This window comes from Pan troglodytes, chromosome 16 (genome assembly GCF_028858775.2).
Source record: "Pan troglodytes isolate AG18354 chromosome 16, NHGRI_mPanTro3-v2.0_pri, whole genome shotgun sequence".
Lineage (NCBI taxonomy): Eukaryota > Metazoa > Chordata > Mammalia > Primates > Hominidae > Pan > Pan troglodytes.
This window is the reverse complement of record NC_072414.2, coordinates 35,332,246-35,357,910: the sequence shown is the minus strand read 5'-3', so window position 1 is coordinate 35,357,910 and position 25,665 is coordinate 35,332,246. Positions and strand designations below refer to the sequence as shown.

The 25,665-nt window shown below is 43.1% G+C and overlaps 2 protein-coding genes across 10 annotated transcripts in view; one reads left to right on the top strand and one right to left on the bottom strand.

The window, feature by feature from the left end:
* Window positions 1-9,473, bottom strand: part of TUBGCP4 (tubulin gamma complex component 4) — a 36,663-nt gene extending 27,190 nt beyond the window's left edge. For 3 of the 8 annotated variants that reach the window (XM_009428885.4, XM_024348968.3, XM_054666749.2), the window contains exons 1-5: window positions 9,128-9,257; window positions 4,337-4,465; window positions 3,938-4,060; window positions 2,658-2,714; window positions 404-483 (exon numbers count right to left, since the gene is read on the bottom strand). In XM_009428885.4, the coding sequence (XP_009427160.2) occupies window positions 404-483; window positions 2,658-2,714; window positions 3,938-4,060; window positions 4,337-4,465; window positions 9,128-9,205 (467 nt within the window). In that variant the 5' untranslated portion in view covers window positions 9,206-9,257. 8 annotated transcript variants of the gene reach the window in all.
* A 41-nt stretch (window positions 9,474-9,514) lies between these two features.
* On the top strand, window positions 9,515-19,209 carry ZSCAN29 (zinc finger and SCAN domain containing 29). Of its 2 annotated transcripts, XM_009428929.5 has the most exons (6): window positions 9,515-10,002; window positions 10,535-10,966; window positions 11,435-11,639; window positions 13,436-14,134; window positions 15,853-16,320; window positions 18,286-19,209. In XM_009428929.5, exons 2-6 carry the CDS (start codon window positions 10,649-10,651, stop codon window positions 19,152-19,154), a joined length of 2,559 nt encoding a protein of 852 aa, XP_009427204.2. In that variant the 5' UTR covers window positions 9,515-10,002; window positions 10,535-10,648; the 3' UTR covers window positions 19,155-19,209. The 2 variants fall into 2 exon arrangements, with proteins under 2 accessions (XP_009427204.2, XP_009427205.2); XM_009428930.5 differs by lacking the exons at window positions 9,515-10,002; window positions 11,435-11,639 and having other exon boundaries at window positions 10,847-10,966.
* Window positions 19,210-25,665: the final 6,456 nt, after the last annotated feature.

The window sequence follows — 25,665 nt, the reverse complement described above, 5'->3', positions numbered from 1 at the left end:
TAAGAGTGGCATTATGGGATTATAAAGCATAAACATTTTTAAGGACCTTCAATTTGAAAATACCAGCTACTCAAATACACATGTTTAGACACAGCAAGCAACATCTGGCACATGTAATGGAATTCCTGCAAGGATAACAGGATCTAAACATTTAAAAAGATTGCCTCAAGGTCATCCAGGCACCTAAATCCTGGCTTTGACACTCAACACTCTATAGCCCTTTTTGCAAGGCCTGAGCCATAATAAAGGTTACATGGGCTCCTCTGCTCATGGAGCTTTTTCTATCCTGGTTATAACCTTCCCAAGAGGGAAACCTGAAATGACCTGAAAATAAAACATGTGAGAAGTCAAATAATTTGACCACCCACCTCCACCACCAATTCCCAGTTAAGCCATGACTTACTTTTCCAGTGCACTTCGAACAGGAGGCAACCCCCCACAGCTGTGTTTGTAGACTGTTTCCAGGATTTGACAACCATGAATCTGTGGAAAATATGGCCTTGTCAAACTGGATTCCATTCTAAGAGTCCATGCAAGACACATTCTTATTCCATATTCAACCAAGAGGGCACAATCTAGGAGAGACTGGGGATAAACTTTCTCCTAAGATTTACACATAGTGGTTCTCAAAGAGGGACCTCTCTCCCATCAGCAGCATGACCTGGAGACTCATCAGACATGCAAACTCTTGGTTAGAACTCAGCACTCGGTGTTTCCACAAGCCCTCCAGGTGATTCTAATGCACAGTAAAGTGTGAGAACCACTGCACTTAAAGCAACCAGAATCATTTAGAGTTGGAACACCAAAGCTAAGGAAAGCTTTTTATTTCAAGTTAAGGCCCAATTCAGTCTACTTCTAAGGTATATACTTTTTCAAAAATCCTCTGCCTCTATGTTCTTCAGACATTTTTTTTTTTTTTTTGAGACGGAGTCTTGCTCTGTCGCCCACACTGGAGTGCAGTGGTGCAAACTTGGCTCACTACAAGCTCTGCCTCCTGGGTTCACACCATTCTCCTGCCTCAGCCTCCCGAGTAGTGCGACACAGGCGCCCGCCACCACGCCTGGCTAATTTTTTTTGTATTTTTAGTAGAGACAGGGTTTCACTGTGTTAGCCAGGATGGTCTCAATCTCCTGACCTCGTGGTCCGCCCGCCTCGGCCTCCCGAAGTGCTGGGATTACAGGCGTAAGCCACCACGCCCGGTCCCCAGACTTTTATTTTTACCACTTTGAGGTATAATTTACAATGAAATTCACCCATTTTAAGCATACTAATAAACAATTATTAGTAAATTTCAAACACTGGGCAAACATTACCACAATCCAGTTTTATAACATTTCCACTACTCCAAAAAGCGCCTTTGTGCCTGTTTGCAATCAATCTCCATTCTCAACCCAAACCTAGAATCTTGACCACCTGATTTTAAAAACTCTGAAGAGCCTTGGTACACTAGTTTCTCTACCACTATCCTGGCAGGAAGGAAGATTCAGCCATCTGCAATCCCCCTATTTTCCACTCTCCTTCCTATAGCCAGCGGAAGTTGAAGGCCAACTGAGACGTGCAGCTAGGCCTGGCTCCCTTATGCTGTCCTCATTAACTCTATTTGCCTAGAATGTCTCCTTTTATTTTGGGAGATAGTTTAATCTAGTGGTTAAGAGCACACTCTTTGGAGCCAGATAGAGCTGGGATATAAACCCATTTACTACTATCTGTGTGACACTGGGCACACCCCTTAACCAACTTAGCCCTTTAGTGGATTGTGTGTGACAATGTATTTAAAGCACTGAGCACAGTGCCTAGTACACAGCCAGTGACAGTAAAAGCTGGATGTTGTTATTTGATGAGGACAATCAGCTTTGAAGGGCCAATGAGCACCCACCACTGGCTTTGCTGGCACAGCATGAACATAGCAGAGCACTTGTTTCTATACTCACACAGTTAAAAATGATGCAGCAATGTGGCAGATTAACTGGTTTACTAGTTACATTAATGAAAATGAACACCCCTAATAAGCTAAGGCACAAATAAAGAGCTTAAAAAAATGACGACTTGAGCTAAAGATGTTTAATCCATTTGTCCACTTGGTCCAATTGTGGACCAATTCAATAGGACAGCAGATTCTTCTAATATGAAATCTCAAAGCATTTATTCCTCAGACTTATTAACTCTGCCCAGAAAGACATTCTCCTAACTTCTCAATACACCTGATAAAAACTTGTGATAAGAATAGGCATATTTATTAAACATCTGGCTTTCACTCACTGATCTCAAAATTCTCAGAAAACTGCCAGCACACTAACCATAAACCTATTACCTTCTTCCTAAGAATTAACTTTCTGCTTCACACCCAACAGTTCTAAACCCTTACTGCAGGTTCCTCTCACCTGCAAACATCCACAGCACTTTTTTTCTTACCCCAACAACATTCTTGGAAACATCTATGAACATTTCCTCTACCTTCTGGACCAGGAGGTGTTTAAAGACAGAGTCATACTTTTGCATTCCTGACACTTAACATGATAACCAAGCAGATATTGTTAAATGAATGAATAAATAAAACTACTAAAAACTAGGGTCTTCGAAAAATAATGTAAAGCAAAATTAATTAGTAATATTCCCTCAGTGCTTAGCAAAGCAAAAGGAATAAGGAAAGTTCTCACCTTTTGACTTTTAATTTGTTCTACTACAACCATCACAGAGGGAAAAAGAAGCTGGAACTGCAAAGTAGAGAATAATTAGAAGGGTATGTAATCAAATGTAAGGGAAAAAAAATCAACTTGGGAAATGCTTTTGTTTCTAAATAGTTCAACTTAAGATAAAATGGCAATACCACAGAACAGTCAAGATCCAGCATCCTAAGGCAATTTGATGTGGAGGTTCGCTGCAGATAGGAAGAGGATGGCAGAGAGAGGCAGTTTCTTTTTTTTCTTTTTTCTTTTTTTTTTTTTTTTTTTGAGACAGGGTCTCACTCTGTCACCCAGGCTGGAGTATAGTGGTAGGATCCCAGCTCACTGCAACCTCCACCCCTGGATTCAGAACGTTAGCCTCCCAAGTAGCTGGGACTACAGGTGCACGCCACCACAACCGACTAATTTTTGTATGTTTAGTAGAGACAGGGTTTCACCATTTTGGCCAGGCTGGTCTCCAACACCTGACCTCAAGTGATCCAACCACCTCGGCCTCCCAAAGTGCTGGGATTAGAGGTGTGTACCACCATGCCCAGTCGGGAAGCAGTTTCTATTTCTGAGGCTGGCATACTTGTTAATACTGATGTCCATATAGAGCAGTAACATTAGTGTTAATATCAGACATTAAGTTTTAACTATATTTGGAAATCTTTAAACAGTTTTGATCTAGTAAAACATACAAAATGCACAAAATATAAAATGTTAGGCTCTGAATCCAGAAGAAAAAAAGTTCTCAAAAACAGTATCATAAATTAGATTATTCTAACACTATCAACAGATTGCAAGGCATTTGGTTATTTGGGCAGCATACCTGGTCTAGGAAGTAGTTGACATGTGATATGGAGAGATGGGGATCACCCAGGAACTGCAGTAAAAAACTTTGTGATTAGAGCTCCACACAAAATATCTCAAATCTATTTGATCTATGAAAATGAGAAGAGAATCTCATGATGGGCTTAGGTGTTAATTTTAGGCTATCGAGAACTGATAATTTAATCAGGTTATTAATCCTGATTTTCGGGCCATAAAGAAACCAAGCCAGGGCTCTTATAAACTCACTAAAGAGTCTTTGCCATGATCTGTAAGCCACTCTGATCACAGGTTGGGCAATCACTGAGAGAACACTGTACCTTCCAGCCATGCAGGCAACTGCTCACTCTTAACTACCTGATCTTATCAAAGGGCATTTCAGATTCAAGAACATGCCCTAATCTACTGTCCCAGAGGTGTTTCCTATATCTCTTCCTTCTTACCTCTTGTTCCAAATCAAGCAGTGCTTGGCGATAAGGCTGCAAAACAGAATCCAGCCCTGTGCAGAAGGCCCGCAGGTAGATTCCATGTAACCCACCTTGGCCCTGTTGAGATGGATGGTGATCCTGAAATCAAACAAACAGAAGCCAACTTCTCAGCTCAGGCCCTGAAACCTGAGAAAGACATTATCAGACTTGTTTCTTTTAAAAGTTATATAAACAAACCAATTAGAGGCCTTGCCTTCACTTGAATATTTCTAGTGATGAGAAATCCATAACTTACTTCACATGAATTACCGATAAATTCACTGAAAGCTTGACATAGCTCCTGCCCTCTAGAGGTGAAAGCTTGACATAGCTCCTGCCCTCTAGAGGTGTACACCCACAGAGAATAGGACCCACCTGCTGTTGCACATGGCCCGTGTACTGTTCAATGAACTCAGTGAAGCGAATATAGTCTGTGCCGAGCCGGCAGAGTCGATTCAGGACACTGGTCTCACTGGGGTGGAGGAAAGGGAAGTCCTGCGATACCTGCAGGAAGAGGAACACTGCCGAAAACACCGCCAGTCACTGCCCCAACTTTCAGGCGCTTCAAACGCTTCATACTACACATTTATCGTTTTCTTTCTCAAGATGTCCACTTAAAGGTGTTAAGTTCTGGATAACAATGTATTTCCAAAGCACTTCAAAGGGGTTCCCTATCCCTGACCCAATTATTTGCTTCTTAAGATAGGTAACACATGCTAAATAATTTAAACAATATAAAATGGTGTACATTAAAAATAAGTCAACCACCCCAGAAGCAGCCGCTATTACCTGCTTCTTAAGCAATCTTCTAGGGATGGTCTATAAGGATATGGGGGTTTTGACCTGGTTGCAACAAAGTCTCTTTAGCAATATTGCTCAAATGGGGGTCTGCAGACTCCGTGGGTTTCTCAGACATATTCTTAGGATTTACAAATTCCCTATAGAAGTTTTCATTGTTTTCATTCCAGTAAAAATCTAAAATTAAGCATACCTATCATCTGTAAATGCACCTTATAACTGGCCATATATATTTAGTGTCCATATTTACATTTGTATTTTTAATTTAAATGAAAGCCAAATGATAGCCTAATATGCTATATACAAAGGTTTCACAGCAGTTCAGGTAGAAAAAAGTAGTGGGAAAATATATTCCTTCAACCAACTTTTTAAAAATACTGTGGTAAAATACGTATAATAAAATCTACCATTTTAGCTATTTTAAGTATATAGTTCAGTGGTATGAAGAACATTCACACTGTTGTGCAACCAGCACCACCATCCATCTCCAGAACTTTTTTGTTTGCCCCAAATGAAACTCCGTATCCAGCCCCTGCCAAACACCACTCTACTGCCTCTGACTTTGACTAGTCTAGCTACCTCATATAAGTGGAATCACTCAGGTCGGGTACAACTGCTCACGCCTGTAATCCCAGCATTTCGGGAGGCCGAGGCAGGTGGATCACCCGAGGTCAGGAGTTCAAGACCAGCCTGGCCAACATGATGAAACCCTGTCTCTACTAAAAATACGAAAATTAGCCAGGCGTGGTGGTGGGCGCCTGTAATGCCAGCTACTTGGGAGGCTGAGGCATGAGAACTGCTTAAACCCGGGAGGCAGCGGTTGCAGCGAGCTGAGATTGCACCACTGCCCTCCAGCCTGGGCAACAGAGCGAGACTCTGTCTCAAAAAAAGTGGAATCATTATTTGTCCTTTTGTGACTGGCTTATTTCAGCTCATCCATGTTGTAGCACGTGCCAGAATTTCCTTCCTTTTTAAGGCTGAACAATATTCCCTTGTGTGTATATACCACATCTCAATTACCTATTCGTCCCTGCACTGACACTTGCTTCCACCTCTCAGCGATTGTGAATAATGCTTGGTGAACACGGGTGTACAAATATCTGTTGGGTTCCTGCTTTCACTTCTTTTGGGATATACCCTGAAGTAGAACTGCTAGATTGTATGGGAATTTTATATTTAATTTTTTTTTTTAGAGACAAGGTTTCACTCTGTCACCCAGACTGGAATACAGTGGTGGGTTCATAGCTCACTGTAACCTTGAACCCCTAGGTTCAACCAATTCTCCCACCTCAGCCTCCAGAGTAGCTAGGACTACAGGTATGTGTCACCATGCCCGGCTAATTAAAAAAATTTTTTTTGTAGAGATGGAGTCTTGCTCTGTTGCGCAGGCTAGCCTCAAACTCCTGGCATTAACTGATCCTCCAGCCTCACCCTCCCAAAGTGCTGAGATCACAAGTGTGAGCCGCTGTGCCTGGCCTTTATTTAATTTTTTGAAGAACTGCCATACCATTTTCCACAATGGCTGTACCATTTTACATTTCCATTACTATATCCCAGGTACTGTGCTAATACTTTGAGATAAAAGAGTGAACAAAATCAGATACAATTACTGCTCCAAAGGAACTTAGCATATTATATGGATGGATATATAATATGGATTATATGTGGATGCCCTTTTATATGACAGTAAATGTGGTAACAAATAGGCGAAGAAGAATTTTTCTGTTACCGAGTCCATAGAAAATTGATTAGGAATCCAATTAATGTAGATTTTAATGACACAATGCTAATCACATCTTCAAGTTAGTAACTTAAGAGGTTGCACAACACGGTGCTTAAGAACCTGGTCTCTTGCCGGGCGCAGTGGCTCACGCCTGTAATCCCAGCACTTTGGGAGGCCGAGGTGGGCGGATCACAAGGTCAGGAGATCGAGACCATCCTGGCTAACACGGTGAAACCCCATCTTTACTAAAAAAACTACAAAAAAATTAGCCGGGTGTGGCGGCAGGCGCCTGTAGTCCCAGCTGCTCGGCAGGCTGAGGCAGGAGAATGGCGTGAACCCAGGAGGTGGAGCTTGCAGTGAGCCGAGATTGCACCACTGCACTCCAGCCTGGGCGACAGAGCGAGACTCCATCTCGGGAAAAAAAAAAAAAAAAAAAGAACCTGGTCTCTGGAGCCCGACTGCCTGGGTTTGAATCCCTGAGTTGCCTCTTACTTGCTTGAAAGCTTAGGCAAGTTACTATACCTGTCTGTGCCTGTTTTCATACCTATAAACTGAAGAAAATAATTGTGAGGATTAAATAAGTTAATACATGTATAAAGCACATGTCCCAACCACATAGCTAGTGCTCAATACACATAAGCAATTTTATATTATTAACAAGACAGCTCTACCAGTTATCAAGTGATACTACTATTAAAATTGGCATTTGAGCGTTTCTTGTTGGCAGAGTTTTCGAAAAGTTCAATATCTAATTATTCTGAAACAGCAAATAATAACTCGAAGTTACTGATACCATTCTATATAACACAGTTATAGGAACAGGCTGAGAAATCCTGCATTAGAATAATGGTCATTTGAACTTATTGATTTGGTAGTTTTGTTTACTTTTAATTTATAAAAATATTTGATTTTATAGTTGTTTAAGAGCATTATGCTTGAGTTTATACCTAGCTTATGTATATACATATTCAATATAATAAAATAATTTTCATTAACACTTGGCACTCATGACAACTTTTCCCTTTACTCAAATGTAAAAGACACTGCTCTGCAGAAAGTATGTAATATTTGCCATCTTTGTCTTCTTTTCTTCCATCAATACCTAAACACCTGCTATGTGGCAGAAACTGTGCTAGGTGCTGTGGGTAGATGAATGAAGAAGACCACTGGTCTTCGCTCCCAGGGGCAATCTATGCGGGAGAAAGGCTAAGAACAGGTAACAACAATACATTATGAATTGTGACAAATCCTACAAGGGAAATAAACAAGTTGATGGAGAATAATGGCATCAGGGGAGGATGCTTAAAGATGTGCTCAGAGAAAGTTTTCCTGACAAAGTGACTTTAAAGCTGAGACCTTGAGGATGAAATGGTAGAAAATACCTGATTGAGAATTTTTCATAAGAAAGAAAGGAAGGGAAAAGATGAATTACTTGTGGTTGTCTCCCCCACCCCCTCCCTAGCTATCTTTCCTGTACTGTGTTATCTCTTCTTATTTTGGACCATCAGGCACCCACATACTTCCTGAATACTGTCCTCCTATATGCCTGGCATTGTACTAAGATCTATGGAGAAAAGTGAAACATCGAATTAGTCTTCAAAGACCTACAGGTGAAAGATAACAATTCAAACTCCACCACACAAATCTTCACCTGTTTTTTTCAAAAATTCACCTAAACTCCCAAACTCCAAATACACGTTCATAAATAATAACGAAAGGAAACTGTTTGATTTATAGGTTTTATAGACTAAGAATGTACTTTTTCTGCTCTTCCACAGTCTCCTAAGAATCGGCATGTCTTGGTGATCAGACAGACCTAGATTTCAATCTTGCCACTACTAGGACTGGCCAGCATAAAGTTTTCTGAGCTTCAGTTTGCTCATTTGTTACCTGGTAGAAACAATACCTAAGTGGACTAAATTATTGAGAGCATTAGATAACATTACTGGAAGCAGAAGCAGGTAAAGTAGTTCAAATACTGAAGCCAGACAGACCTGGCTTCAAAACTAAGCTGTTAATTACTAGCTATGACCCCGATAGTTATTTAACTATTCTAAACCTAGCTTAATCTGTAAAATGGATATAGGTGGTTGTGAGGATTAAATAAGATAATGCATACGGAACATCATACATTCCTGGTTACACAAAGGCCCCCTACCAAGTGCTTTACCTAGTGCAGAAATTTTCTGGTAAAGGAGTAATGAGGGAAACACCACACGCTCTCGATTTCATTTATTTCATTCAACAAACTTTACTGAGCGCTTACCATGTGTTTGGGAGCTGTGTATTTGGCCCAGTACTTCAAAACTCAAACAATGCACGTGTGAAAATAAATAGGAGAAAGTGCCTCCCACACTTCTATATCATTCCCCAGCAACTGTCAGACACCTGGACCTCAGGCCCTTTCCTCGCCCCGCCACAGGTGGGGCTCTTCGAGGTCTGCCCTCCGTTTTCTAGCCTAGGCCCGGCCTCTCTAGGTGTCGCATCAGCCTTGACCCTAAGGGGCTGCCCTCCAGTCACCTGTCCAGGGACACGCCCCCAGCCCTGGAAGCCCCGCTCGCTAGGTCCCTCAGCCTACTCCCCCAGGCGCTGGCTCAGGTCCCCCCTCCTGCGCTCCCTGGTTCCCGCGCTCTGCCGGACAGTACCTGCAGGCCACTCCGCTTGTTCCAGGTGAAAATGGACCCAGGGTACCCGCTCAGAGCCAAGAGCAGTTCGTGGATCATTCCCACGGCGGACCTCGAGTCCCTGGTTATGTCACCCCCTCCTCCAGCGCACCTCCAGGCGACCACGAGGGGAGTGCTTCCCCTTCCACACGCGCACCGGCCCCTGGGTCGGGCGGTTTGTGCCGAATCAACCCACCGAGACAATCGCTGCGGCGGAGCGGACGGGAAGCTGGGAAGGGGTCGCGCGGGAGTCCCGGAAGTTTGGCGGCTCAACGGGGTCCACCAGCTACTCCCGCCCGGGCTCTGCGGAGACTGAGTCGCGGTCGCTGCCCTCGCGCATGCGCCCTCGGTGCCCCGAGCCGCCCGCTCGGACTTCCGGTTTGGGAGCTGTACTTGGGAGGCTGGAGAGCCAGAGCCGGGGCCGGGGCTGGGGTCGGGGTCAGGGTCGGACCCCGAGTGGGTGAGGCTGGCCCGGAGGCAAGGATGCGAGGGGGTTGAGGGGCAGCTCGAGAGGGAGACGCTCCCAGGGGTGGGCTGGAGGGCGCCCTCAGGGCGCCTTAGCCGGGTCAGAGGCCTCTGGAGGGACCGCACGACGGCTCCGGGTTACCCGGCCGGAGGGAGCGGAGACAAAAGAGGCCAGAATCCCGCAGCCGCTGCTCCTTGAGCTGAGAGCTCTGCGTCCGCGAACCGGCAGCACCTGGAGCCTCTGGCCGACACCCGAGCCCGTCCTCAGGAAGCCCGTTACTACTGCTCCTCGGATTCCGTCTCTCCAGCGCACTGTGACTCTCCCCAAGCCCCCATGGTCCTCGCTTTGGAGCCAAAACCAGCTTCTCTCCTTGCGCGAGGTTTTCCGACAGGTAGCTCCCTAATCCTTGCTGAGCGGCTACTACTACGCGGGGAAAACAAAGACCCGAGATTCTGGACGTGATTTTTGCCTGGGGTGGGCTTTGGGAGTTGTGCAGCCCGAGGGGGCGGGGCGGACGCAGAAGGCCTCGGGAAGGACTGCGGAGATACTGGGGGAGATCAGCTGCGACCAGCTGGACAGAGGCTTTTTGTTGCCTTCAAGCAGGATGGTGACTTGTCTTTAGATCCTCTCGAACTCCAGCTCTCCTATATGGTTCGGACTCACTGTGCAACATTGGCCAGGGAAGTTAAATGGGATCGGATTTGGAGGAGGTGGGAGAGGGGCAGACAGGACTTTTATTCTCTGCTGCTTCCTGGGGCTGCCCTGGAAGTCAACCAGAAAAGCAGCTTTTGCAAAGTCTATTTACTGAAGATTGTGCTACCTTAGAAGGCCACTCGGAGCACATGGGAAGGCAGGCCAGCTCTGGCAAGACTTTAGACATATGAATGTATTCCTTCTGATAGTGCCATCTTTCTCTGCCCTAGGAAGAAACACCTCTTACAGAGTCATCTGCAGGGGATTCTCCAAGGACATGGGAAGATAGATGTAAGCCCTGGAACCCAGACTCCTAAGCGAAGGGAAGCTGCATTCTGCTATTAATGATGGCCAAATCAGCTCTAAGAGAGAATGGCACTAACTCTGAGACCTTCCGACAGCGTTTCAGGAGATTCCATTACCAGGAGGTGGCTGGGCCGCGGGAGGCTTTCAGCCAACTCTGGGAACTTTGCTGTCGGTGGCTAAGGCCGGAGGTGCGCACCAAGGAGCAGATTGTAGAACTGTTGGTGCTAGAGCAGTTCCTGACCGTCTTACCTGGGGAGATCCAGAATTGGGTACAGGAACAATGTCCAGAAAATGGAGAGGAGGCAGTGACTCTCGTGGAAGATTTAGAAAGAGAGCCTGGAAGACCTGGATCTTCGGTGAGAAGGGAGGGGGAATTCAAATTCAAAAGTGTGATACTGGGTGGAGGGCTAAATTAAGATATAGACAGGCTTAAAGAGGGACACAGTCTCCCTTGGTGAGGCTTATACTTCTGGTCTGGTATAGGTAACTTTTTCAGATAGTGCTTGTCTGGAGATGCTTCCTGGGTGTACCTTCACCTACCCTGTCATAATGAGTTTTTCCTATAGTTTCTTAATAGGGAAGAAAGGGGATTTTTTTTTTTCAGCCTGAAGGTGGGTTTACTATTTTGATCGTTTCCTTCTGGAGTTTCAACTGCTTTAAGCTAATGGCAATGGAGTAAGACCCTTGTTCGCGTTAACCTCCCTCACCCCTACAACCCTGGCCATGGCCCTGAAAGATGATCTCTTTTGGGGTATTAAATACTCTCCTCTGGGAATGCCCCTCATTATGATCTTGCAGTGACAATTAACGGGGGTTGTTTCTAGGTCACAGTCTCTGTGAAGGGGCAGGAAGTGCGCTTGGAGAAGATGACACCCCCGAAATCATCACAAGAGTTATTAAGTGTTCGGCAGGAGTCAGTGGAACCCCAGCCCAGGGGTGTACCCAAGAAAGAGAGGGCAAGAAGCCCAGACCTGGGACCACAGGAGCAGATGAACCCAAAGGAGAAGCTCAAACCTTTTCAAAGGAGCGGTGAGGAGTAGATTCATATGGGAAGATAGGCTGCCATTCCAAGTTGGGAAGTAGGGTTGGGAATAGTGAGTGGGAAAGGGATTTCAGGAGTAAGTGGAAATTGCAGAATATGTGGTTGTTGACATGTAGTTTAGCCTCTGGTATTCTTATATTACCTCTTGATAAGTCCACAAGAGAATGGCTCCCTAGTTTTTATCAGAACTTGGAATTATTTTATTTCCTCTTGGTAATGATGATAGTATAGGTCATTATTTTCTAGATAAAAATTCTTTTCTATACTTGAAGGCACATCTTCCTTTTGGTTGTTTTCCATCTTCAAATTAAACTATATTTGTTACCTTAAGCTTTCCCGCAGAAGATCCATTCTTTAAACCTAAGTTTCTGTTGCTCTCTATTGGAACCTTTAAGTTCTCCAAATATCATGTTAATTGTGGGGAACTAAATTATGTTTATTATTTTCCTGAAAGTCTGTTAGAAGCTAAGTAAGAATTTTACTTCAGAATCTTGCAATGTCTTGTATCAGTATAGCCCAACCTGTTATATATTTTTTGTTCACCTGGTAACTTCCAGGACTCTGATAGCTTTCCCCAATGCCTTTATACCTAGTTGATTATTCTTGTACTTGATTTTTGTAGAATTTGTTTTTCTTCTTTGTAGTCTATTGATCTCCATGTTGTATGCTTTTTTCTGTTACCATTTCACTTAAAATTTGTTGAGGTTGTTTTGAATTCTGATCTTATCATCCAAGACAATAGCCTTCTCAGCCAGTTTGGTAATGGTCTGTTTAGTCACCCAGATGAAATCCCTGAATCTCACACACAGACTTGCAGAGTTCATCAGTTTTTGAACACCTGTCAAGGTGCTCAACATCTTGCAGGGTACTCTGCAATAAGAAAATGTGCCTATCCTCAAAGAACTTAAAAACATGATTGAGAACACTATAGCTAACTCTTAAGTATGTGCCGAACTGAACTGAACTGAACTGAAACAGTGCCAGACAATGACTTGCCCAATTGTGTGAGTACCGTATGGGTTTGTCAGAGTGGGAGATGAGGGAGGGCTGTCGGTAAGGCTTCTTGAGGGCACTGGCAAATACAGCCTCTTGAAGGTTGGGCTAAAATTGGATAGGAGGGAATTAAAAGTAAAGGCACAGAGTGGTGAACAACAGTGTGCTGTGTTCTGAAGGGAAGAGTCTGACAGGAATGGGTATGGTAGGCACTAAGGTTAAGGTTCACCAGGGTAGCATGTGCACTGGCAAGCAAGAGCCTGCGGTTAGGTAGAACAGTGACTGCTGCAATTTTCTGGGTGTGAGAGGATAAGTAGTCTGGACTTGGATGGTGGCAGTAGGAATAGAGAGGAAGGACTACTAAGGTGAACACCTTTAGAACCTGGAGACTGACTGTGAAGGAAACGGATAAGGTAAAGACAATCTTCTCTCGCTTCCCCCTTGAAATCACGCCGAGTTTAATTCTGTAGCCCCAAGTGAAGAACAATTATTCCCAGCAGTACTAGGACCTGCCTACAAACAGGAGAGCCTGGAATAGAATTATCTGCTCTGAACACACAACAGAATCCTTTCCTCTCTTGTCACCCTTCTCTGGAAAATAAAACATTTCTCATCTTTTGAGGTTTCCTGTATTTTCCCCACCTTTTTCAGCCCACTGAACTTTCTGAAAACACTTCCCTAGACACTCTGTTTATAATCCTCTTGGATGAAAAAGGCAGGACTGAATTTCAAGATTTTTGTGATAATCAGTCCAAACTATGACAACTTTTGTTTGTTTCCCTGCAAGCAGGATTTCCATTTCCTAAATCCGGTGTGGTCTCCAGGTTGGAGCAAGGAGAGCCATGGATCCCAGATCTGCTGGGCTCTAAGGAGAAAGAACTTCCAAGTGGCAGCCACACAGGAGACAGACGAGTGCATGCTGATCTGTTACCATCCAAGAAAGATAGAAGAAGCTGGGTGGAACAGGATCACTGGAGCTTTGAAGATGAGAAGGTGGCAGGTGTGCACTGGGGCTATGAAGAGACCAGAACGCTCCTCGCAATTCTCAGCCAGACTGAGTTTTATGAGGCTCTCAGAAACTGCCATAGGAACAGCCAAGTGTATGGGGCTGTGGCTGAGCGGCTCAGGGAATATGGCTTCCTCCGGACCCTGGAACAGTGTCGGACCAAGTTCAAAGGTCTCCAGAAGAGCTATCGGAAAGTCAAGAGCGGCCACCCACCTGAGACCTGCCCCTTCTTTGAAGAGATGGAAGCCCTGATGAGTGCTCAGGTCATTGCCCTGCCCAATAATGGCCTGGAAGCAGCAGCCTCTCACTCTGGCCTGGTAGGCAGCGATGCTGAGACTGAAGAGCCAGGGCAGAGGGGCTGGCAGCATGAGGAGGGAGCAGAAGAGGCTGTGGCTCAGGAGTCTGACAGTGATGACATGGATCTAGAGGCGACCCCCCAGGACCCCAACTCAACTGCACCTGTTGTGTTCAGAAGCCCAGGTGGTAAGAAGCTTTTCTTCTTGGAGTTTTGGAATTAGACTTGGGGAACAAAGAGACTGGATGTGGAGTCAGAAGGCTTAATGTCACATGCCAGCTTTGCCACTTAGGGAACAAAGAAGTGCTTCTCCATTCTTTGTGTGTATTTCATTCTCTTTTATGGGAAAATCAGTGAGATAATTGGGAATACATTTAGATTTTTAGAAGAAATACACTCAGAAAATTCACAGTCCTGAGAAGGAGTATCATTCCTTCCATTTCTTTACTAAACTATTTTTTTCCCTGATTTTAAAATCATTGCAGGCTCACTGAGAAAAATGTGGCACAATATTATCTTTAAGTAGAACCAGTGTTTATTGAGTATGTCATATGAACTTGATGTTTTACATATTTTATCTTTTACTTCCCCAAAGCTCAAAGTCAGTTTATTATATTCGTTTTTACTTAGAATAGTATAGTGAAGAATTGTCCAAAGTTGGGGAAACATTTTTTTCTTTAAAAATTTTAAAATATATTTAAACAGAGACAGGGTCTTGCTGTGTTGCCCAGGCTGGTCTCACTGGGTTCAAGCAGTCCTCCCACCTCAGCCTTCTTAGTAGTTAGGACTACAGGTGTGAGCCACCACACTGAGCTGGGAAACATCTAAGTTTCCTCTGAGATTCATAGTATACATTGGCATTTTAACAGGATTGAGAAGTCCTACAGTGAGAAAGCTTGTTTAACACTCTATTTAAATATTCTTGCCTATGGAATCCTTTTTAAAGTATCATTTACTACCATTAATGTAATCGGTACAACTATGCTGTTATGGAAGAGCACCAAAGTATGACTCAGGAGGCTTAGATTCTAATCCTGATGACCACTAATCAACTGGGCGACCTTGAGCAGTTATCTAACCATTCTAAGCTTCCATTTCCTCAAGTGTAAAATGGGGCAAAGCAGGAGGACTACATCGCTAAAGTTGCAGTTCCTCTGTGAGCAGTGGTCTTTTCCTTCTGTTTTTTGTGACATGCATGATCTTATTTTAGTTCTGTTCTAGCTTTCTGGTCTTTGTGTCTTCTGCTTTTTCGTTTCTCTTTATTTTTCTTGTTTTCTTCATTCTCTTTTTCCTTTTTTGTTGCAGACACAAATATATGTAGGTTAATTAAATGTGGCACATGTGCTAAATGTTATTTTCATTATCTTTGTTCTTTCACTTTTTTTTTTTTTTTTTTGAGACAGAGTCGCTTTGTTGTCCAGGCTGGAGTGCAGTGGTGTGATCTCATCTCACTGCAACCTCCACCTCCCCAGTTCAAGCGATTCTCGATTCTCATGCCTCAGCCTCCCAAGTAGCTGGGACTATAGGTGCACACCACCACGCCTGGCTAATTTTTCTGTGTTTTTAGTAGAGACAGGCTTTCACCATGTTGTCCAGGCTGGTCTCAAACTCCTGGCCCCAAGCGATCCACAGGGATTAGAGGCATAAGCCACTGTGCCTGGCCAGCTTCTTTTTTATATGGCTAAACAGAATTTGTAAATAAAGGTCTCTGTGAAATTGCTAAAGGATATAAAGAAGCAAAACATTCTATACTGAGTTTGTGGATTTTGGAAACATGAAGTATTTTTACTTTTTCATCTAGGAGCCTGAGCTTAGGTGAATTCTCATGATGCAGATGATAGGACTGAGGAATTCAGGCTCTAAAACTCTGGATTAAGTGGTGCTGAAATTTCTCTTCTGGTGGCAGGTGTACACTGGGGCTATGAAGAGACCAAGACTTACCTTGCAATTCTTAGTGAGACCCAGTTTTATGAAGCCCTCCGGAACTGTCACCGCAACAGCCAGCTGTATGGAGCAGTGGCTGAGAGGTTATGGGAATATGGCTTTCTTAGGACCCCAGAACAGTGTCGGACCAAGTTTAAAAGCCTGCAAACCAGCTATCGGAAAGTTAAGAATGGCCAGGCACCAGAGACCTGTCCCTTCTTTGAAGAGATGGATGCTTTGGTGAGTGTCCGGGTTGCTGCCCCACCCAATGATGGCCAGGAAGAGACTGCTTCTTGCCCCGTCCAGGGGACCAGTGAGGCTGAAGCTCAGAAGCAAGCCGAGGAGGCAGACGAGGCCACAGAGGAAGATTCTGATGATGATGAAGAGGATACTGAGATACCCCCAGGGGCTGTCATAACCCGTGCTCCAGTGTTATTCCAAAGCCCCCATGGTAAGATTATTTCACTATTATGGTATAAATAACAAAGGGAAGACAATGGGACTTAGGAAAAATATCATCTGATTGAGAACTGGCCTCTACACCCAGCTTTCATGGATTCTTCTTGTGACCACCCATACTTCTTGTCTATTAAAGCAGCTCACTGAGGGGATATAAATTATTTATGTGACTTGACTCCCCACACTAGAGCATCAATCTGAGATAGCTGCACATTGTAAATTTGCTGTGATTTATTCATGAACCACTAGGTTTCCAACCAGTTTACTAAGCAGGGAATCTGAAAGCTCACATTTCTCAAGTAGCATGTCATGTACCCACGGTAGGATGAAGTTGATTTTAAAAGTTCATTCTCTTTTATATGTTTTCTTCTAGTTTCAGCTCATATACCAGCTGTATGTCTGCTTTGTTCACATTTATGAAAATCTGATAACTGTTGTTCACTTTTATGAATCTGAGGTTCCTGAGAGAACTGACCCTTTGAATCTTAGCTGCTAGATAAGAAAAAAATACTTCACAAGGGCTTCCCTCCTTGTGAGAAGAGTTCTGATTTCAGAGTCATATATGTGTACGTATGTGAATCTGGGCTCTGTTGTTTATTAGTTAAGTGACTTAGAGAAGGTTACTTAAGTCTGGGCATGGTGGCACATGCCTGTAATCCCAGCATTTTGGGAGGTCGAGGCGGGCAGATCACCTGAGGTCAGGAGTTGGAAAGCAGCCTGACCAACACGGCGAAACCACATCTCTATTAAAAATACAAAAAATTAGCCAGGGGTGGTAGCGCGCACCTGTAATCCCAGCTACTTGGGAGGCTGAGGCAGGAGAATCGCTTGAACCTGGGAGGCAGAGGTTGCAGTGAGCTGAGATCGTGCCATTGCACTCCTGCCTGGGCAACGAATGAAAAAAAAAAAGTTACTTAACCCCCAAGTTTGCTTATATATTAAGACCTACCTCATAGGGTTGATGTAAATGAGGTACTGTGCACAGTGCCTGGCACATAGTAGCCATTTAATAATAGTTTTCATTTCCATAAGTCTTTAAGATCAGCATTTTTTAATGTTGTTCCCTGGAATATCAATTCCATGGGGTATTAATATATTCTACTAAAAAATAACTTATAGGTTTGGGAAGATGGTAAATACCCCTCTTGGAGGCTCACAATACATATTCATATATTTAAGGTTCTAAGATTTATTTAATCTAGTGAATATTTCATGAAATATAAGACTAGGCTTCTGGGTAGAAATACTGTCTCAGGAGGTACAAACATGGGCTGATACTCAACATGCTTTTACTCCTAGATTTAGTCCAGGGAATATGGGATTCAGAGTTTACCTGAAATCGCTGAATAAATGCAAATTTGCATAGCCTAGGCCCAAAAAAGCCAGGCATTTGGTTCTTAGGGCCTTTTGGTTCTTTGAAAGACACTACATATTTTTCTATCCTGTTTTTACTTGCAACCTATATTGGAATGTGAGGGGAAGGGGACTCATGAAGCTCCTCTGGATATAAAAGTTTCCAAAAATGTTTTCCTGAGCATGTCCTTCTAAACCTTTTAGTTACTGGTGAAGAACATGAATAAGAATACTATGACAGACCCGAGATGTGGCAAAAATACGTATTAGAAAGTGTCTTTCCTGTAGAAACATGGAAATTATTTTATCTAAAACCTGGTGATTTTCCATGCTGTACTGGGAGGATTTTCCAAAGATCCTAGATGACCAAGAGGAGTTAAAAGTATATATTATTCAGACCCTATGTAGATGAGAAGCACATGATAGGTTAACAAGTAGAGAAGTAAAACATTGGGATTTTAATAAGATAATGGTAGTTATTTGGGATCTAGGGCTCCCTAAATTTTAATCATGTGGTGTAATGCTTGTTTTTCCCAAGTTTTACATTCCTGTGGCACATATGATTAAGAAAATAGATAACTTCTAAAATTCTGTTTTACATCAGGTTTTGAAGCTGGATTTGAGAATGAAGATAATTCAAAACGGGATATTTCTGAGGAAGTACAACTGCATAGGACATTACTTGCAAGATCTGAAAGGAAAATTCCCCGGTATCTTCATCAGGGTAAAGGCAATGAGAGTGACTGTAGATCAGGAAGACAGTGGGCAAAGACCTCAGGGGAGAAAAGAGGAAAACTGACACTCCCGGAGAAGAGCTTAAGTGAAGTCCTAAGTCAACAGAGACCTTGCTTGGGAGAGAGACCCTATAAATATCTCAAATACAGCAAAAGCTTTGGTCCAAACTCCCTTCTCATGCATCAGGTATCCCACCAGGTGGAAAATCCATATAAATGTGCTGATTGTGGGAAAAGCTTCAGTCGGAGTGCACGACTCATTAGACACCGGAGAATCCACACTGGAGAGAAACCTTATAAATGTCTTGACTGTGGAAAAAGTTTCCGTGACAGTTCAAATTTCATCACCCATAGGAGAATCCACACAGGAGAGAAACCTTATCAATGTGGTGAGTGTGGGAAATGCTTCAATCAGAGCTCAAGCCTTATCATTCACCAGAGAACCCACACAGGAGAAAAGCCCTATCAATGTGAAGAGTGTGGAAAAAGCTTCAATAACAGTTCTCATTTTAGTGCACATCGGAGGATACACACAGGAGAGAGACCCCATGTGTGTCCTGACTGTGGAAAGAGTTTCAGTAAGAGTTCTGACTTACGTGCACATCATAGAACCCACACAGGAGAGAAACCCTATGGGTGTCATGACTGTGGCAAGTGCTTCAGTAAAAGCTCTGCCCTTAATAAGCACCGAGAAATCCATGCACGGGAAAAGCTTCTGACACAGTCAGCTCCTAAGTAAGCCCCTGAGGATATATAACGGAAAGAGGCTCAATAAATATATTGTTCAGAAAGTCTTCCAATAGTGAGATTCATCTACTATTCTGTGTCCAGTTAGCTTAGGAAATTCACTTTAGGATTTATGCCACTGTTTGTTCCTTGTTTTTCCTGATCTAGAGTCAAATCCCCAAGGCAGTCTAAAGAATGAAAGGAAGATTTCAGTCCCTCTCTTTGCCTGCATCTGAATTGATGGATAACATCTTTTCCCTCTCAGTGCCTATGGTGTTCCCTTAATATAAGCACAGAGAACAAGGTAATAGATCCTATGAATTTGATAAGCATCCTTCTTTACTCATTCTGTCATTCAGCTGCATTTTGACAGGAAAAACCCATTACATTTCGAGAAGAAGTTATGAGACTTTGCCCATTAGGTGGGTCTAGCTCTTTTTTTTTTTTTTTTTTTGGAGACGGAGTTTTGCTCTTGTTGCCCAGGCTGGAGTGCAATGGCGCGATCTCAGCTCACTGCAACCTCTGCTTCCCGGGTTCAAGTGATTCTGCTGCCTCAGCCTCCCAAGTGGCTGGAATTACAAGCGTGCACCACCATGTCCAGCTAATTTTATATTTTTAGTAGAGACGGGGTTTCTCCATGTTGGGCAAGCTGGTCTCAAACTCCCGACCTCAGGTGATCTGCCTGCCTCGGCCTCCCAAAGTGCTGGGATTACAGGCATGAGCCACTGCGCCGGGCTTTTTTTTTTTCGAGATGGAGTCTCACTCTGTCGTCCAGGCTGGAGTGCAGTGGCATGATCTCAGCTCACTGCAACCTCTGCCTTCTGGGTTCAATTTTCCTGCCTCAGCCTCCTGAGTAGCTGGGATTACAGCCACCTGCCACCATACCAGGCTAAATTTTGCATTTTTAGTAGAGATGGGGTTTCACCATGTTGGCCAGGCTGGTTTTGAATTGACCTCATGATCTGCCTGCCTAGGTCTCCCAAAGTGCTGGGATTACAGGTGTGAGCCACTGCACCCGGCCCAGCTCTTCTTTATACAATAATGGAAATGCTAAAATGAATGATTCTTCCTGCTCACTTAAACCTGTGCTCAAAATGACATATTTGTCAGGCACCCTCTTCATTTACCTTAAAGAAGGAGAGTTTAATGTCCATCTTGGTTCTGCCCTATGAATCATCTTGTCAAGAACAGGTGTTCTTATGCAGAAACAATGAAAACCTTATACTGAAGTGTGAACCCTGGATTTCTTAGTTTCTTCTGAGTCCTAGAAGAAGGGTTGGAATAGAGTAATACATTTACAGGATTTAGGTTGGTTTTCTTTCTGTCCAGTCTCATCTGAATTTCATCTGTCCCTTGTGGTCCAGAAGTTCCACAGAGCAAGGCAGCTGCATGTGGTGACAGGTAGAGCAGTTAAAGCTGCCAATAGGAACTCGTCCATATTCCACACACCTGGTATAGTGTTATGCCCTCCATGGGCACTTACCTGCAATAAGCAGAAGCCACTGCCACATTCCCATGTATCGGGAAAATGGACTACTGTGTGCGAACAGGCCCTTTACCCTAATGGCAGGGAAGATGGATTATCTTTGGCCAGTGGAGCTGCCAATCTAGACATACACATTCAACTGAATACAATTAAAAGCAGTTCTTTAAATGCAAATATAATTACTCATCTTTATAATACAATAGTATTAACTGCCCATATGCTCGTAGTATGATGAGCCCTGTATAGCACAAGGTCAACAGGTCCTCTCCTTGTCCTTACAATCTAAAGCAGATGACACTGACATGGACAAACAAATGCACATGCATAGTTGCGGCAGTTTTAGAGAAATCTAGAAAGCTAGGTAGCAACACTATGCATAAATGTTGTGGTCCAATGCATTAGTTTGCTTTAACAAAAATCTGGGAGGTATTTTTTCTCTTTATTCAGGAAGGCTTCATGAAGCAGGAAGTGGTCAAAGGAGGGAAGGTTACTGGTTAAATTAGGAAGAACTTTCCATAACTAGTTGCAAAATTGAGTGCTGGGTGGGTTGAGGAATGGGAAAAAGGGGGAGCAAGGTGTTTTGTGTAGATGGAACAAAGGGCAAAGGATAGACTGTAAGGAAGGCCAGATAAAGCTTGGAGTAGCATGAGAACTTGAGGAATAGTATGATATGGGCTGTGCAGCAGGCAGAGAGAATCACCTTAGCTGAAACATGGGTGTTAGGAGCAGACCATGAGGTGGTAGAACCATCATCTATAGTAAATCAGGTACTATGCTATAACTATTGATAAGGAAACAGCTGACTGGCACTGAAAGAATAAGCAGTTTTAGAGGACTAGCTCCTATGGGAGATAAAGGTCAGAAATTGTAGTATCTGATGAAGATATTTTGATGAGCAGGTGAGAAGAAAGATAAACATGGCCAGATGGCCAAGGACTGGGATAAGTAGCTGTTTCACATTCAATTAGAATTCTGTGGCTGGAATAAGATCAGGGAGAGCAGTAGGAAGATATAGTATTCTATAATTCATAGCTTGTTGTGTTAGAGATTAATTAGGATTCTGCTGTTGAATCTTAGTACAAAAAAATCTAATATTTATTAGGAATTAAGGGAAGATGGTACTTCTGTTATGTTGCCTAAGCAGACAGGAAGCTACAAGAAACACCAGTCTGAAGCAGTGCCTCAGGATCTCAGATGATTTAGGAAGTGTGCTGTAATGTCAAAAAAAAAAAAAAAGTATTGTCTTTAGTATATCTATGTATAGTCTCGTGGGAAAAGCATTGGTTGGGGTATCAACAGATATTCTGGTTCCAGATGTCTTGTAAGTTAACCTGCCTCCATTTCCCTTTCTGTAAAGCAAAATAATGTTTACACCTAATCTGTCTCTCAGGGATACCATATTAATAAAAATTATGTCTATAAAGTGCCTGGTGTTTCTTGAAGTGTTTATGTGTGTGTGTATATATATATACACAAATTACGATCAAGTTGTGGAGGGCAGGAAAAGACCAATCTTTCTTTTTTTAACTCCTTGTGTTGGTTTACTAGAAGTATGCTTATCTGAATCTTTATATTCTAGAAAGAGGAATAAGTCAGATTGTGGTAAAAGGGAAATTAGAATGCAAATCCTTCCTTTGTACCTCTATCCATATCCACAATAAATTAGGACCCAAGATAACTGGGCATGCAGAGTCTTATTTTTTAAATTTTTATTTATTTTTTAGAGATAGGATCTCACTCTGTTGCCCAGGCTGGAGTGCAGTGGTGCCATCATAGGTCACTGCAGCTTCAAATTCCTGGGCTCAAGTGATCCCCAGCCTCCCCAATAGATGAGACTACAGGCATGAGCCACTATACTCAGCTAATTTTTTAAAGTTTTGTATTGATGAGGGGTCTATGTTGTCCAGGCTGGTCTTGAACTCCCAGCTTCAAGTGATCCTCCTGCCTCAGCCCCCTAAAGTGCTAGGATTACAGGCATGAGCCACAGTGACCAACTCAGCTGAGTCTTACTTTAAAAGACCCAAAACTGGCTGGGTACAGTGGCTTATGCCTGTAATCCCAGCACTTTGGGAGGCCGAGGCGGGTGGATCATGAGGTCAGGAGTTCGAGACCAGCCTGGCCAAGATGGTGAAACCTTATCTCTTCTAAAAAATACAAAAATTAGCCAGGCGCGGTGGCAGGCACCTGTAATCCCTGCTACTCAGGAGGCTGAGGCAGGAGAATCACTTGAACCCAGGAGGCGGAGTCTGCAGTGAGCCGAGATCATGCCACGGCACTCTAGCCTGGGCAACAGAGCAAGACTCCGTCTCAAAAAAAAAAAACAAAAAAAACAAAAAACAGACCCAGAACCAACCCTCCAAACTCCAGATGAAAAGAATGTGCAGTACATGCTGCCCAACCTGCCATTCCTCAGGATGGAAGCAGCAAAAAATACCTTCAAACATTCTGAGAAAGAAACCAAGCCCACTGTTGGGGGAGCAACAGCATCTCTGCACCTCTAACTTCTTAACATCTAAAGCCTTTGTGAGACAGATGGGGTGGCATGTGCAGCAAAGGAAGCAAAAAATGTGTATTAGCAGAAGCTGGATAATCCTGTTCACATCAGTTGTTTCCTTAGTGCCATTACTTTTCTTTTTCCCCATACTATCACTTTTCCTAAGTTTGTTCTCTATGGCCAATGCATAGAATGTAACATATGTTTTTGCCATTTCTCATTTATTGTAATCTGAGTGTAGACTCTGAGTCTTGTCAATGTAGTATAGCACTATTTTACACTACTTTTTTTTTTTTTTTTTTTTTTTGAGACGGAGTCTCGCTCTGTCGCCCAGGCTGGAGTGCAGTGGCACGATCTCAGCTCACTGCAAGCTCCATTTCCCAGGTTCACGCCATTCTGCTGCCTCAGCCTCCCGAGTAGCTGGGACTACAGGCACCCGCCACCATGCCCGGCTACTTTTTTGTATTTTTAGTAGAGACGGGGTTTCACCGTGTTGGTGAGGATGGTCGCTATCTCCTGACCTCGTGATCCGCCTGCCTTGGCCTCCCAAAGTGCTGGGATTACAGGCGTGAGCCACCGGGTGGCGCCCAGCCTGTATAGCACTATTTTTATGGTAACCAGGTAAGAAAGGGAAGATGAGTTAAGATTGTAAAGATAGATCAGTTCTTTCCCCATTATTCAATTCAAAATCCAAAACGAAGACTTTACTCCTATACACTGAAATAGCTATGTAATGACATGCATGTCTCAAAATTTTGACATATAAAATGTTATGTAGAATTCTCTGAAACCATGGTGCTTTAAGTACCAGGTGTGTGTGTGTGTGTATTTTTTAAGAGCTTAAATTATTCCTTTCCTACCACACCCAAGATGGTACTCTTTTAGAAACAAAACTTTGGAACAACTAGAAGTCAGGTTAAAGACTAGAAATAGAAGTCCAATGTACCTTAGAGCTCAAAAAGGCTCTGGAGAGCAGAACTTCGCTGCGGTCAAAATAAAAGAACATTAAAAAAAAAAAACACATTGATTCCCAGGTGACTCAGTTCAACTTGTATAACCCAATAGATAAATCAGGGAAGTAATTTTAAAGTCTTCCATAATTAGTGAGCTCCTCAAATTATGTAAGTATAATTTAATATACAAATATTTTATTGACATCTTTCTTAAATATAGTACAGAAACCAAAGACACTCACATCATTCTACACAGTGAGGTCTATATTCCAATAACTCATGCTGTGAGTCACCGAGCACCTGAATATTTCTTAGGCCTCACATATCTCTGGATGCCCAAAGTTGGCATTTGAGAGTTTTTAACAGATAAATGCAGAAGCAACACTTACAGAGACTGGGCCAAATTCTAATGAACTTAGTGGTCTTCATGTGGAACTAGTGTAGGCAAAATGAAGCTGCATTCCAGGTCAGTCCCATAACACTTCACCTCTGGGTTCATTTGATGTACAGATAAGACACAAGCTATATATGGTCTTAGCAACAGAGAGAGTGGAAATAGCAGCTATGTTGGTGACCAGGTAAGGTAAGCCTGGGATGGGGCTTTGAAGATGCAAATGGTACGCATGTACAGGGTTACCTGGTATTAACAGTAGGGGACAGGTGTATTTTCCAAAATGCTAGATCACTGAAGGAATCCAGGAAATAAGGTTTCAGAGGGTCTATTCCAATCTATATACACTGTATAAAGTTTTTTTAACTTTTAATCTTGATATAATTTCAAACTTACAGAAAAAGTTCCAAGAGTACAAGGAACTGTATACCTGGATTCACCAACTATTTATATTTTGCCCATTTGCTTTTCATTCTCTATGTATGTGAATGTGTGTGTATATACACTTTTTTTTTTTTTTTGAAACAGGGTCTCACTCTGTCGCCCAGACTGGAGTACAGTGGTCTGATCATGGCTCACTACAGCCTTGACTTCCTGGGCCCAAGCCATCCTCCTACCTCAGCTTGTTGAGTAGCTGGGAACACTGGCAAGTGCCACCACGCCTGGCTAGGATGTTTTTTTTTGTAGCGATGGGGTCTCCCTATGTTCTCCAGTCTGTTTTGTTGTTTTTTTGAGACAGACTCACTCTGTTGCCCAGACTGGAGTGCAGTGGTACGATCTCAGCTCACTGCAGCCTCGAACTCCCAGGCTCAAGTGATCCTTCCACTTCAGTCTCCTGAATAGCTGGGACTACAGGCATGGGCCACCATGCTTAATTTTTTTAAAAATATTTTTTTGCAGACGGGGTTTCCCTATGTTGCCCAGACTAGTCTGGAACTCCAGGATCCTCTTGCCTCAGCCTCCCAAAGTGCTAGGATTACAGGTGTGAGCCATGACACCTGGCCCACGTGTTTTTTTTTTTAATTCAATATTTCACCATTAAATCTGATGTTAGCTGTAGTTTTTCATAAATGCTGTTTATCAGCCAATCCACATAAATTTTAGAACCTCAAACAAAAAAAACTTATGCCATCCCTACTGTCACTTAAGACTAGCATGACTTTTATAGTGTGAAAAGAATTTCATGATAAGGCTAATAAA